General features: G+C 41.0%; 1 protein-coding gene across 3 annotated transcripts in view; it reads right to left on the reverse strand.

Annotated features, from left to right (window-relative positions):
• LOC307028848 (neuropilin-2-like) overlaps positions 1-15,758 on the reverse strand; it is a 109,080-nt gene that overhangs the window by 24,438 nt on the left and 68,884 nt on the right. For all 3 annotated transcript variants that reach the window (XM_079664197.1, XM_079664196.1, XM_079664198.1), the window contains exons 12-13: positions 3,333-3,407; positions 2,329-2,493 (exon numbers count right to left, since the gene is read on the reverse strand). In XM_079664197.1, coding sequence (XP_079520323.1) covers positions 2,329-2,493; positions 3,333-3,407 — 240 coding nt within the window. The remainder of the gene's footprint in view (positions 1-2,328; positions 2,494-3,332; positions 3,408-15,758) is intronic.

Consider the following 15,758-nt stretch of genomic DNA (forward strand, 5'->3'; position numbering starts at 1 on the left):
TCTGATTGTCTCTCTTTTAAAAACCCTAAAAGGGCTTTCAATGGCAAGGTTTGGGATTTTGATTTTCATACGGTGACAGCTTCCAGACAGGAGGCCGCGCTAATGTTGCTGTAGAACAAGACTTAATGTCATGTAACTGTCTGACAACAGAGACAGGGATGCTGCTATGTCAATTACACACACACACACACACACACACACACACACACACACACACACACACACACACACACACACACACACACACACACACACACACACACACACACACACACACACACACACACACACACACACACACACACACACACACACACACACACACACACACACACACACACACATTTTACACAGCAGTATGATGTGATGTAGAGCCTTGCCTTATGTCACGGCCCTGTCTGTTTATAAAAGAGCTGCTCAGTCAACCAGAAAGTGGATGACTTCAACAGATACAGAGAAAACCTTGGTGAATGGCAAGGTCGTGTGTGGGAAACTAACCCACACACCTTGAGTGTTTAATACGCGGGCAGTCCCACCTTGAGTGGTTTGTGTAAGAGTGTGTGTGTGGGGTGCCTCAGGGGGAGCTGAAGAGCTAAGGCAGCACTTCTGTCAAAGCCATCATCTGACTTATCAGACCGCTGTGGGCGGTGTGTGTGCCTTATGGGTGTGTAAGCGCAGAATGTGTGTGAGAGAGAGGCAGTAAAAGTATGTGTGTGTGTGTGTGTGTGTGTGTGTGTGTGTGTGTGTGTGTGTGTGTGTGTCTGTGTGATAGATAAAACAGTCTTGGTTATCCTCCTGCTGTCTTATTAGAGATGGACAGATGTGGAAAAAAGGCAAGTACCACTGAGGGAAATGGGGGAGAGGTCAGTGAGGAGAGGAAGATGTGATCACAGTGATGGAGTGAGAGGGATGGAAGCGGAAAGGGACTTTGTATACTGCAGTCGGAGATGAATAAGAGGGAGATGAATGATGGAGGAAGGACGGAAAGAAGGAAGCGTGGCAACAGGGAGAATTGTAATGATGTGGACTTAAGATTTGAAATACATTTTTAGCAGCATAGTAAAGTTATTACAATATATGAAATGTACAAGCAAAGGAATATGGGATGAAATACAGAGATAAAGTGAAAAGAAGAGGTAAAACTCCAAGGATTATACGAAAGGGGTTCTGGATTAAAAGGGAGGCTGAAAAAGTAGAAATAAACTGATAAAATGGATAACAAAGTAACAAACTAGGTTAGGGAAAGTGAGACATTTTTGAAAAAACTCCAATTAAGTTGTTGTACACACTTAAAGTGGATCAGAGTGAAATCCTTGCATCATAGTTAGTCAGTGTTCCTCCCAGCGCTGGATTCCACCACAGGACAACCACTCTGCTCTAGTTATCTTTAAAACATCCCAACATGACAGTGCCTTTTCATTACAGTGTTTATAAAATGAGGAATGTCTGAAATGAAGAATACCCAGAGAGATGACAACTGAATGCACATTCTAATAAACACAAAAAGTTTTGATAAAGTTATAATGTTTAATACGATAAGTTATTTGGGGTTCTCAGAGACTGACGACCTAAAAATACATACTGTATGCAACTAGCCTAATTTACAAGTTCTAGAAAAACATAGTTGATTGGTGAATATGATTATACATTTGAATGAAGATTTTCATAAATATGTTTCCTTTTCTGTGAAATAGGCATGTGATCTATTTTTAAATCATTAAAGAAGTGAAATCAAGAACTGATAAGAACTGGAATTGATAAGCAGAACTAAAATTGGAACCGAAATTGTTGAAATCAAAACTATACCCAACCCTAATTTTAAAACTGGAGGTCTTAAAGGCAGAGAAATACTTTTGGTAAGTCAGAGAGATGGATCTAGTAGTTGTGTCTGATTGAGAAAACATGGCGAGTAATATGATAAAATGATCATAATGATCGGAATATGTGCATACTTGAAAGCATACAAAACGAATATTTAATACTTAAATAGGGTGTTGTTGGTGACATATGCCAATACATATGTTTGTCTTACTATTAAACCTTTAAAACGCTATATATTTCTGGTAATTTCTGTAATAAAAGTAATACTTCACGGGAAAAGAGGTATAATGTGTGCATTTAACTGGCCAGCACAACAGAAACATGTACATTTGTTTTTCATAATGTCGTATGTTTGTCCAAGATGACACATTTTGGGAACTGTCAGACTTGAAACTCTAGTAACACAGTGTGGAAATAACAACAAACTAAGAACGCTTCTATGTTATACTACCCAAGTGTCTTGTATTAAATGCAATTTCTTGTGATTGCCAACCAATTGTTACTCACTGTCTGATCCCAGCGCCAGATCCTGCCTGGATCCATGTGTGCCGTGTCCAGTGGAGCTGCTGCTGGCTGTGTGCAGGGACCAGCTCACACCTGACTGGGGATCAGCTGACCAGCCGCACAAGCTCTGCTCAAAGTCGCAAACTGCCGACAGGGACGGGGTGGTGGCTGCGGGGTGGAAAGAGACACACAAGATTTTGAATTAAGACATATTCCAGTGCATCTGGTTTGAACATCATTTACTTTTTGCAGTTTCTTTTTCTCATTTTCTTGTTGTCTACCCCCTCTCCATTTGAGTGCCTTGAGAGATTCCCATTGTGTTTGCATGTTTTGGCAATAGTGCTCATGCAATATGACACCTCAATAGGCTGAACACAAACATTGGAGTACAAGACAATGGCAGGGTTAGGGAACAGGAGAATCTAAAGAGAATATAAAACAAAGTGAACATAGACAGAAAATTCTTCATATGAAGAAAAGTAGCACAGTGAAGTGTGTGTAGTTTGGGAAACACATTGAAAATGACAAAAAAAAAAAGGAAAGAGAAAGTAGAGCATTGTAAAATACACTTGATGCTCCTGATGCTTTATTCAGTTAAAGTCACTGTTAGTTCTCACAAAATGAACTAACAGAACTACATCTATATCTTTACCCCATGCCCAAGAATTGCTGACCTATAGCTGTGAAATTATATTATCATGTGTGTGTGTTTGCGTATGAGAAAGTAAGATCCTAGCTGTGAGAGCTTATTTTCACTCAAACAGAGCCTCCTGTGGGACTCTTGAAACCAACCGACTTCAAAGCCCGGAGGCCCTGTGGTGCATGATGACATCAGGAGCTTGACCTTAAGAGCGTAAGTGTGTGTGGACGAGAGACAGAGACAGAATGAATGCATGTGAGCTTGCAATTCATCTGCATGACGAGTGAGTGTGGAGAAGCTGTGCTGGAGAGTGCTTGAATTAAGTGCGAGTGTGTGCGTGTGTGGATGTGCGTGTGTGCGTGTTTACCTGGTCTCATTGCAGCAGTGGTCTGTTCCACTCTGGGCAGGGTGGGGGTCACGGTGTCAGGTATAGTGGTGGTTTCTATCAAAAGGGGAAAAAGGTTAAAACTGAATAAATTAAATTAAACAGAAAGAGATGACATTGCAGAAAATATTTACAAAGGTTGGGTGGGCTTTTTCTATGGTCGCCAGGTTTTTATGTTTTGACATTGTTATAGAGTGCTTTGCAGTGGCCCTCTATAACAAGTTTGTATTTCCACAACGGCACCAGCTATCAGCTTCATGAGCTAACAGCATGTTAGCTAACAACAACTAGCTAGCAACCATACACTGTATATAACAATTGGACATCCTCAACATGACATCACATCGTGGTTTGTGGACTACGGGTTGGAAGCCTTGAGTTTTGGCATTTTGACATTGTCAACTACTATTGTTTAACACAAGAGGGTAGAGCTAAGTACAACCAAATGCTAAACAAGAAATGTTTTGGTCAATAAAATGTTTATACTAACTTTTACATAGATAGAAAAAAACATTGTAAAAGGGTTAAAAACTAGTGATTAAGACCATAAACTCATGAGTGAAATATTTACTTAGTTATTAAATCACGTGAAGCAGAGTCATTTTCTCAAGTAAGTTTGGACAATGAAGGATGTTCAATAACCAAATTCAAGCTCTAAACATTCACAATTTGTTCTACGGCTGCTTCACCGCACTGGGACAAAAGTTAGTGCAGCAGCGAGGCAAAACCAGATTATGATTGTATACAGTAACTAATGATGTTTGTACACACTTCACCGTCGATTTCTAGGACTGTGCATTAGAGTGAAGTCTGTCGTGATCCAGAGTGAGCTGGCATCAGCTTAGGACTGTTTCATACCGCTTCACCCACTGCAGCTTGGCACACACAAACGCCCACAACGCTATGATGATAGATGCTGCACTAGAACTGACCTTGGTGCACAGCAGCATGCGACCAGTGTATGATAGATCAAACACACACACACACACACACACACACACACACACACACACACACACACACACACACACACACACACACACACACACACACACACACACACACACACACACACACACACACACACACACACACACACACACACACACACACGTCAGCAGTGGGGTATGTCGGGCTAACCCCAAGACCTTCTGGTCTTAATAAGCAGTTTTCTACCGTTGGTCCCTTAAACAGCCCTGAATGCTTCACCAGCTCCCTCTCACACACACACACACACACACACACACACACACACACACACACACACACACACACACACACACACACACACACACACACACACACACACACACACACACACACACACACACACACACACACACACACACATACACACACACACACACGTTGAAGTAAGTCTATATGTTGACGTAAGGGAACAGAAAATTGTCTGGCTCGTGTGGCGTAAGGCTCCACGCCGCAAACCTCTTGCCAAATTATTCTTAGAAATTAGATATTTCTCTCTCTTATTTTCTTTCATTCGTTTCACGTTCTGTCTTTCATTTCTCTTTCCTCCCTACATCTGTCATTCGGTGCTGCAAATCCCCTCCCTCTGCCTTTCTCCTCTCTCTCATTTGTCACAATAAATATGACCAGTTTCAGTCCTGCTTTGAAAAGCCACCATCAGCACCGCAAAAAGCTCTTTCTACACACACACACATGTGCTCTTTCACGTACACACGCAAAGTCGATCTCGCTTTTTGTGAAACCCTATCTACTGTTGTTTCTCTTTTACCACAACCGCAATTTTGTTCCCCATAACTCTTACTCTCTGTCATCTCTCCCTGAGGCATATTTTGATTTCCAGTCATCCTTTTTTGCTTTTGTCTGCCCGCAGATCCTTCAATCATTTTTTGTTAGGACTGCCTCTCTTTCTTTTTTCTTTTTTTTCTTCGATCCCTCAACCTTTCAGCGCTTCCCTTCTGTGCTGTAACTCTGTCTGGTGTTATTTTATGTCTCCTATAACCGCCAACTCAGTACATTTGAGACGTTGATTTACTGCTTGTTTGGTTGTTCTAGATGTTTCCATGACTCACTTGGTGATATCTATGGGTATCTGCATGTATCTTGTTCAGCATGAACTCTTACCCTTTGCTAGCTTTTGCTAATAGCTCTGAGTTCTAATGCTCACAGTGAAAGTATGCGGCATTATAATGTAAGCCCAAACAGAGTGGTCTAATATCGCCGTCCCAACACACGCACACACACACACACACACACACACACACACACACACACACACACACACACACACACACACACACACACACACACACACACACACACACACACACACACACACACACACACACACACACACACACACACACACACAAACACACACACACACACACACACACACACACACACACAGAATTAGATATCAACATTGGATAAGTAGCTCCCAGCTGCTGACATTAAGCTGTTTTAATTTGGTGCCCTTTACCACTGTAATTAGCCCCCCATATGGAAGGAAGAGAGAGGAAGGAATGGAGATGAGGAGGAGAGACGAACAGAGAGAGAGAAGGACATGGAGAAGGGAACAGAACCCTTTCAACCTCTCACCACCATTTCCCTAATTAGTGACCACACACAGCTCCTGTCAGCCTCCCGTTTCTAACTCCATCCCCTCTCCACCCGTCTAATCCAATTTTGCTCTCAGTCTGTCGTCTCCTGTCCTGTTATTTCTCTCTCTCCTCTTCCTTTTCTTCATTTTCCTACCCCCTCTCCTTTCTATCCATCATGGCTCTCTCAGTCGCGACTGTAAAGGTCATTGAACTAATACGAATACATTACTTTATAATTAAACTCTTTTTAAATGTGCTACTGTAGTTTTTTATGGTATGAACTTTTCAACTTGCTTTTTAATGTAATTAACTATATGTGACTATGGGTGCTTTTAGAAGCCATAGTCCATTTGGCTACTTTGGTCCTTTTTCCGATTAGTGCTGTTTACATTTCACAGTACCAAAATAAAAACTCTAATATTTTCTTATTGGCCAGAAATGTGTTTGTGTACAATGTAATCAAAAAGCGCTGAGAAAACACTAACTTGATCATATTGGCAGTGATCCTGCTTTGATGCTCCCACAAAACACAATTTGGAGAGCGTTCAGATCGTACGCCTCCAGTAAAGGCTCCGGGTTCTCAACAATATGTTGATCCACAATTTCTAAATAGGACATGCTGTGATCAGAGAACATTGTTATGGTTGACTTCCAGCAATTACATTGGATTATGTTCTCACTGAAATCACACCGTACTAGGGATGGTCGTTTTAGGCCGCACCGGATTACGATGCTTTCACGACTACAGTTTATTTAAAAGAGAATACATCTCTGTTTGTGAAAAGGCCAACACTGAAATATGCAAGGGCCAGAGTATGTGTACATGTCACTTGTATGACAAAACAGTCATCCATGTTTTAAACACAAGGATTCAAGGAAACACCAATCTTTACATCTTTGGTTTGCAGATGGGTCATCCTAAACACAGCTGAATTACAGCAACCTACCATGATTCCCCATCTCTTTCTTTTTCTCTGCACACACCACAAACTGAGAAACAGTAGGTGTTCTGCTTACCAGATACACACAGAGACACACACACTGTCATAGGCCCATGGGCTTATTGTGAAGCTGCTGACTGAGCAGGGCGAGGCGGAAACAGAGAGACGAAAACTGTTCAATTATGGAAAGAGCTCTGGGTATAAATCTACCTCTGTCAGCCTAAATAATGACTACTGACACAGTGTGGGGTATGGTGTGTGTGTGGAAGAGAGCTTGTTGTTCCTGCTCAAATTATTGGTGACATAGTGCATGTGTGTGTGGTAAGAGGTTTCCTTTACTTAATGACTATGTGATTGACTGTTTTTTTCTAATAGGAAACTCCATCTTTAGGTAATGAATACTAGCTATGATTGGATAACATATCTACAGTAGGATAATAACTCAAACCGATTTGTATCTGAATATGGGAATCGATCAAGACCTTATGATATACAAAAAGTGAGACATTGGTAAAGAGTAGAGAATTCATTCTTATTGATAGGAAACTAGGAAAAGCCAAAATGTAGTCATGGAGTACCAAGAATAAGACTGGTAAATGTTATGGTTTGAAATGTAATGAGATGTGATTGTGGAAAACAGAATGCTTTTGGATGAAAGTAATCGCCAGTCATCTGAATGGCAAATCTTACAACTCTACTTAAAAAACCAAAAGTGCAGTTTCAATTTATACGTAGCTTTAAAGTGCGAGCCTAATTATGGCTCGCAAGGCCCTGGACATTGCGACGGACAACTGGGAGAGGCTGGCGGAGGACCGGACGAAGTGGCGCCAGCAGCTGCGCGAAGGTGGTGACAGACTTCACAAAGACTGGATTCGTGGACTTGCTCAAAAAAGTGGACATACTGTATCTCTCTGATTGCACTGTATAATCTCTTGTAGATTTTCTTGCCAATCAAAAAAAAAAAATGATGGCTCCCTCTTCAGTATATGAGTGGGTGGGAAAAGGAGTTCTTTACAGCAGGAAACTCTGTTGAGACTAACTGCCTAATTAGCCCATTGTACAGCGAGCTACCAATAATATTTGGTTTTAAGATTATGTGCTGCACTGGACCACAAGTTCTGACGATTGGTAGACGTGGAGAGAGAATTTCTGTAACCTAGTATTGGTGATATTACACCAAACACATGACTGTAGTTAAATCACCACCATAATAGAGCTTAGAGTGTGGCTAAAAAAAGAGCCAAGCCATGAGCTACACAGTTGTGCCACTAAAAGCACAAAAGCTCTTTATGTGAGGAAACTACAGACAGAATTGCTCATTAGTCCATTGTGCAACAAAGCACCACAAGGTATGTGACTGCAATTGTAGCCTTAAGTGTGAAGCTAAGTACGACAACAACTGAGATGATAAAAAAAGGCTGCCGGCAATGAATGGCAAACTACATCAGTGAGCAGTAGTCAGCTACAAAGGAAATGAGTTTAAGTGTGGCAGAAGCCATTAAGCTAAGTATGCCATTAACTGCTCTGAAGAAAAGAAAGACAGCTTTCTTGTTCACCAAGCAGTAATATGTTCACAAGGAGATGATTACCAAGGCTCAATAAGTACTTTTCGGCCATTTTTAATTACAGGTAGATTGACAGACTTTATGTACATTTTGGGTAGTGGTTGTAACTCTTACAAATCTTTTGTATCAGGAACATTTCAGATACTGTATATCATCTAATTTTCAAGGGGGACCCAGTAAAGTGGCAATTGTATCCCTTTTGTATTATACACACAGAAGCCAACCAACATCAGAACAAGCTGAAACATAAATGGTTATTCTGTGTACTGTTTGAGAGTGAATGCTCGCCTCAATACAGTAGGTGTACATTTTGAATTAGAATGTCAACAAAATTGTATAAGAATCTAACATCAGAATATATTGTCGCATTACCACTATAGAACGTCAAGACTTGATTCAAATCACTTAAGACAATTCTAGTTTGGTTTCCTATTGACAAAGGTCATGGATATTACATGTTTTCCAATTTCCGCCTGTATTTATAGGGTGCTAACCGTAGTTAAATCTAAATTGAGAAACGTACCTGATACTGAAAGCATCACAAATCGAGCTTTACCATGCAGTGGAATTTGGGCGTTGGACCCAACAGTTGATTTATAGATGGACAGTTGGAGGCATAAATAGTCAGATAGAAATAGAGAAGAAAATGCATAAGTTTCTGGGAAATTCTGCAAAACGGTGGCGAGCCAAACCCTTATTATTTATACTGGAAGAACACAAGCATTTCTGCGTACACAGGCCCTTATAAACACATATGCACCCACAATGAACCAATGCCCAATCCGAAGTGTTTCCATGTGTTTTTATCTAAAAAATGAATAGAGGGAAGTCATCCACTTAACTGTCCTCCGAAAGTGAACAAAGCATGATTGTATGCTGTATGGTTTTAAAAACCTTCAGAAGTTCTTTGGGTCAGAACAATCATGTGTTTGGGAACTGTACAAAAGTTGATAGGTGGTTTGGCTCTGGAGTTATGAAACATTTTCTGCTGTGGGAGAACTTTAGCTTTCAAAGATAGCACTGGTGACAGGTTTAAAAGGCTGTGGTAGATGAGGGATAACATGAAAGAAAGAAGGGCCTGTAGAAACGACGTGAGCAAAATGAGGGCAAAGAAGAGAGGGATACAAATCCATGGGGGTAATGAGGTCAGGGGAGAAGGGAGGATGAAGACGTAAAAGAAAAGGAGTGTAGGTGTGCACCTTTGTGTGGTGGTGGGGTTGTTACAGGAGCCTTGGCAGGAGACAGGAATTATTACATTCTTCTAATGGGGAGGGAGTCAAAGGGGCAGAAACGGAGTTGGTACTGCTAACCATTGATTGCCCTTTTAATAGTATTAGAGATACCTATTACTAGTATAAACAGTATATCTTAATAAGCAATACATAACTAAATGCCTATATTTAATAGTATACTTCTTTGCAGAAAGACATGACTTAGACATGACTTGCAAAGGAGGACCAAAGGAGAGAGAAGAGTAAGTAAGGACACATCCCACCGATCCCATCAAAGTATCTGGACCGGAGCCACGGCTCACATGTGAAACCTATCAGCAATGTTGTACAAGGGAAACACACACAGACACACACTCTTGGCTAAACCTGAAGGATTGGCTGGAAAACTGGAACAGCGGAACACCTAGAGAATGTTCTAGATAGAACAAGAACTCTAAACAACATTACTTCCTGGGTGCCACTATGGTGATGGACATGTGGATGTTTGTGTGAGTGTGTGTGTGTGTGTGTGTGTGTGTGTGTGTGTGTGTGTGTGTGTGTGTGTGTGTGTGTGTGTGTGTGTGTGTGTGTGTGTGTCTGTGTGTGTGTGTGTGTGTGTGTGTGTGTGTGTGTGTGTGTGTGTCTGTGTGTGTGTGTGTGTGTGTGTCTGTGTGTGTGTGTGTATATGTGTGTGTTTGTTTGTGTTTTCGAGAAGATTCAAAACTATTAGCATCTGAAATGGTGACGCAGTGAAGTTTCTTGGTTATATTATAACCTCAGTATTATTTAACAAGAAACCGCTAGGATTTGTCACAAAGAACCATCTCTTTTTTTTTAGGTAGCTCCCCAATTTATCCAGATCGTCAAATTTGCAACACTTTGCTATAACTGGCCCAACTTAACAAGGCATGGGATAGGATTACACCAGCTGTATCGTAACGGCCCATTGGGCTAGCCATGTTAAGTGGAGGGACCAATGGCTCATCTTCAATTCCTTACTCGGGCCACCTCTTTTTGGACTTGTGAATTGAGTCTTGACTTGAGGAAGCTTAATTTCTGTCAGGATATGTTTGGTAGTGTTTAAGGTTTGGAGACAAGTGAGGATTCATCATCTAAAGAGCAGCAGCAGCAGAATGAAGACAAAGCTGTTGGAAACAACTCAGAGACAGCGGACACAAAGCCGCCTTTCTCTCGCTGTATTTCACAGTTTCTCTGTTATTTTGCCCTAGTAACACTGCAGTTTTCTATGGAGATGAAAACATAAGCATGTATTTACACAACTACGAACAAACCTTTTTGTTTATGCCAAACAGGTGGTGTGTGTGTGTACTGTACATATCTGCCTGCCTGCCAACAACTAGGTGTGGAGTGAAAGTGATGAGAGCATAGCAGATGTTCTGATAGCTCGGTCATTTAAAACTGAACAAAACTGGCAGCTTGGCAGCTCTCATCATCCAATAGTCAGGGGTTACAATTCCTAAATTACATGTTGCCTCCAAAGCTAGCGTGAATGATCAGAATGAGTTTTGCAATAATATTCTGGCTTTTGTTTCTTTTTTGGATTTGCCACAAATAATGAGATGCTAAACTGCATTGTTGTGTGCCCTGTAAGAACCCTGTATCCGTGATTTTGGATTTCTTCATTGTAATTGGGTGCTGAGATTGCCCGTGTGGGGAAATTGTTTTACAGCCCCGAAGCGAGGTCAATGCACTTCATTTTAAATACAAAACAATACAGGGGCAATACCGTAATGGAAAAGCAATTTGTGAGTTTGTTAAAGCTGATGTTTAGAGGATACAAGGTGTGTGATTGGCATGGTATCAGATTGGCTTTGTCTCTAATGAACAATGCATAATCTAGAATGTTAAGCATGCTGCCTTCACACACATACAGTCCATAATACTTCTGATGTATGATGCACAATGTATAGCAGTAGACTGGCAATATGGATGGTTAAATATGGGAGTAATTCATACGATCTCAAATGGTTTTAATGGGCGCAGATTTGTTATTTATGTCAGGGTACAGAGGCCTGAAAATAACTACTGAATAATGGAAAAGCCACTCTGATCGCTGCATCCACTGCGGGCTGGTCTGTGTGTGTGTGTGTGTGTGTGTGTGTGTGTGTGTGTGTGTGTGTGTGTGTGTGGGTGTGGGTGTGGGTGTGGGTGTGTGTGTGTGTGTGTGTGTGTGTGTGTGTGTGTGTGTGTGTGTGTGTGTGTGTGTGTGTGTGTGTGTGTGTGTGTGTGTGTGTGTCTGTGTGTGTGTGTGTGGGTGGGTGTGTGTGTGTGTGTGTGTGTGTGTGTGTGTGTGTGTGTGTGTGTGTGTGTGTGTGTGTGTGTGTGTGTGTGTGTGTGTGTGGTGTGTCAGTGAACATGTGATTTCCCTACACTGCGGATGTCTCCTTTTCTTTATTTATCGATTCATTAATTCCTTTACTTCCTGAGCAGCACTGAGCAGTACTGGGACATGCTGGGTTGTTAAAACTACTTCCATCCTGTTTTTTGAAGCGCGGAGGCTTAAGCCCCTGTCACACTGTCCCAAAATTGACAACCGATGGACACACGATTAAGGAAATGTTCAAATTCGGCTCTGATCGTAACAACATCGGGCCATTCGTGAGGGCATCTTAAGCCATCGTATGACCACCGGTGGAGTTTCTCAGGCTCCGGCAGCAACTTCGGGAGCGGTGGCAACATCTTTGGCATCACAAAGCATTGCCGAAGGACCTTGTGAAGGTTCATTTTCGTGTTCACTTTGTGTGTCCATTTTGCCCTTCGTAAGGCATTCGTGAGGGCATCTTAAGCCATCGTATGACCGCCGGTGGAATTTATCAGGCTACGGCAGCAACTTCGGGAGCGGTGGCAAAATCTTTGGCATGCCAAAGATGGCTTAAGATGCCCTCACAAATGGCCCGATTTTGTTACGATCAGAGCCGAATTTGAACATTTCCTTTATCGTGTGTCCATCTGGTTGTTTTATTGCACAACAAAATCATGTAAACATATTATGTAAATAACCCAATTTGTGTTCTTTGAAACTAAAAAGGATATAATATATTATTTTGAAGGCGAGGAAGTTGTTGTTGCTATGGAAACAACATGACGAAGAAAACTTAATATCTTCTACATATAAAGACGGAGAAAGTAAAGAACAAAGTCGGAAAATATCAGTACAGTATCATAATACTTTAACATAATTGTTTGTGTTACTTTCGTTGCAGTTGTATGTCTTAAATGTAATGTAAATGTTGCCTTTGTGTGTGGTTCGGGGCCATCTTCGTGCGAAATTCACAATTCCATATTCTTGTGTCCATCGGGTGTCAATTTCGGGACAGTGTGACAGGGGCTTAAATGAGCTATTGTGCTAATTTTCAAGTTCCTATTTGGATTCTTTGCCTCTACCGTGACATTTTTACAAGGTCAAATGTTAAGAAAGGTCTTTATTTTTCTCATACTGCCTGTGCTGCAGCACCTCTTTTCACCCTCTGTCTGAAACCAGAGCCCAGTCTGCTCTGATTGGTTAGCTGGCCGGCTCGGTTGTGATTCACTTAGAGATGTCCCGTCCCCTAGCTTATCAAAGTTAATGTGTTGGAGCATTAGCCAATAGGGCATGAATGTTACGTAATGGCGTCATTATGTTACAGAAGTTGACAAAGGTATGCAATTTCAGACATTGGGAGGGAACTTTTGGATGTTAGCCTTTGCAGACCATTTACATGCGTCAAAACCTATATAACACGCTACAGGGAAGGGAACGCCCCAACAAGCATGGTACGGCCCCTTTAAGGGTGCATTGTTTCGGTAAAAAGTATGAATCAAGGTTGAATCATTTGAATGCTTCTGGTTTATATACATGGAAAGTATTAGATGGATAAATGAAAACAACCTCATAGGATTTCTTCTCGTAGAAAGGAGATGAAAAGGGCCTGCATGACTTTATATCTTACTGCAGCCGTGTGTGTGTGTATGTGTTTGAATTTATAGAAGAGGGCCACTGGAGTTAAATGTGTGCTTCTTTGTGTGCTGGTGACTTATGTGTAAACAGCTGTGCTCAGTGGACTGAAGCTGATGCACTCTGTTGAATATTTTATCTCCCGTTACAACCCAACACACACACACACACAAAATACCAAACAAGCGAGAAGAGAAACAAAGTCTACTTTGTCTTTCAGATGTGTTTTTCACTTTTCTATTGTTTTTATATATAGCCCTTAAATGGCTTTGGCTGCACGACTTATGAGATCATGTATTTTTTAGGGTTATTATCCTAACTTCAGACAATTAAAAACCAGACAAAGTGAAATCCAACTAAATCTATTTGCTCTGAGCCACAAAGATGTAGAATGATCTTAGTGTGTGACTGTGTGTGGTATTTAGGGATGGCAGCAGAAGCAGTTGCTGTGCTGTAAAGTGGGAATGAACTGTTATTGTGCACAGATTACATCCAGAAGGCAAACATCTGGCACGCAGACATAGAGAGCCAGACGAGCAGACAATCACAGAACCTGCAATAGCCAAGAGGTTGATCCATACTGCGATCCTGGAGATGATGGCTGCAGATAGCACGAGTGAGATGTCGTTAGGTGCGATGAAAGGCAATGTGTACGGGAAGGATAAACCATGGTCGGTGCAATTACATGATTTGTCAGAATGATTGGACATACGTATAGCGCACATTCATCTCCGTTACAAAGAAAACATTTGCTTCCATACATAAATTGTAAAAACTCTAAATCAGTTTGGTAAAAAAGCAAAGATTATTCTTATGTTAAGTTATCACTGCTGCTTTGTTGCGCCTGAGGGTTGCTGTACCAGCACATGCATATTTTACATGAAACAAAAACTGAGGTTTAATCAGGATAAAAACATCTAAACAAGCCACCTCTGAATAAAGGGGCCTATTATTCGCTTTTTGGGGTTTTCCCATTCCTGTAGTGTGTTATATAGGACACTTATTGTCCACTGGGAACAGGTACGTGTCATTTCCTGTTCTTGTCTTCACCTTTCTCATATCACAGTCTGACTAAAGCAGTAAGATCGGATGGCACATAAAGAAAAAAGAGAGGGGAGGGAAGAGATGAGAAGAGGGAGGGGGGGGAAGCAAAGGAATGAAATAAAAGGAAAGACAAGGGAAGGAAAAATAATTAGTAAAAGAAAGGAAAGTAAAGAAAATTAAAGGAAATGAAGGGAAGGAAAGGAAAGGAAAGGAAAGGAAAGGAAAGGAGAGGAGAGGAGGTTAGCCATAACAGTAGCAATTTAAATGTCCCATTTTCAACTAAGCAAAGAGGCTGGTAAATAAACATTTAAATTCAGTTACTTTTTTAGGCTTTTCAATATTGAGACTTTATCTGAACTGATTGTTTCATATTAAGAAAAATGTATTGCTGCCAATGTTATTGCTCACGTTTAATAATGTGGGGAGATTTTTACAATGGTCTGCTTCATAATACAAGTTATTATGCAGCTGAGAATAATTTGCTTGCCGCGGCTAACAAGCTCCCCACAACAGTTACATATTGTTATAAATGGAGCTCACACAGCTCAATAAAGAAACATACAGACTAATGGTCTGCAGCCGCCGCTCTTTATAAACAACCTTTTACACAAATCATTTAGGAGATCACGGATTGATCACAAATACCAACATTCACTAGACCATGTCCTGTCTACACCTAATCCTTCATAACACACAGGCTACATGGTATTAACACAATATAGTGCAACTACACAGCTGGCCACCATTAGTGAAAGTCCCCTGACCTAGACATGTTAATCCCTGTCCAGACATGCTCCAATACTTCCTATAGAGCAAGATGATTAACTTTAACCACTGTGCACGCACACATGCATTATAACTGTATACATATACTGTACAGTAGGTATAGTTTACTATACTCTATACACAAACAGATACACAAAGCCAAACACAATACCAGATTAGAACACAAATAGAAAGCAAACACGCACATTCTAAATCCTCATAAGCACGCATCACATTTACGTCGCTAAGGTTTGTTTGTGATTACGGATTAGGTAATATATGCAGACATATTATTATTCTAACAATAATGTGTATTATTTAGATAGATAATAGATAATA

The sequence above is a fragment of the Notothenia rossii genome, assembly GCF_949606895.1.
Source record: "Notothenia rossii genome assembly, chromosome: 2".
Taxonomy (NCBI): Eukaryota; Metazoa; Chordata; class Actinopteri; order Perciformes; family Nototheniidae; genus Notothenia; species Notothenia rossii.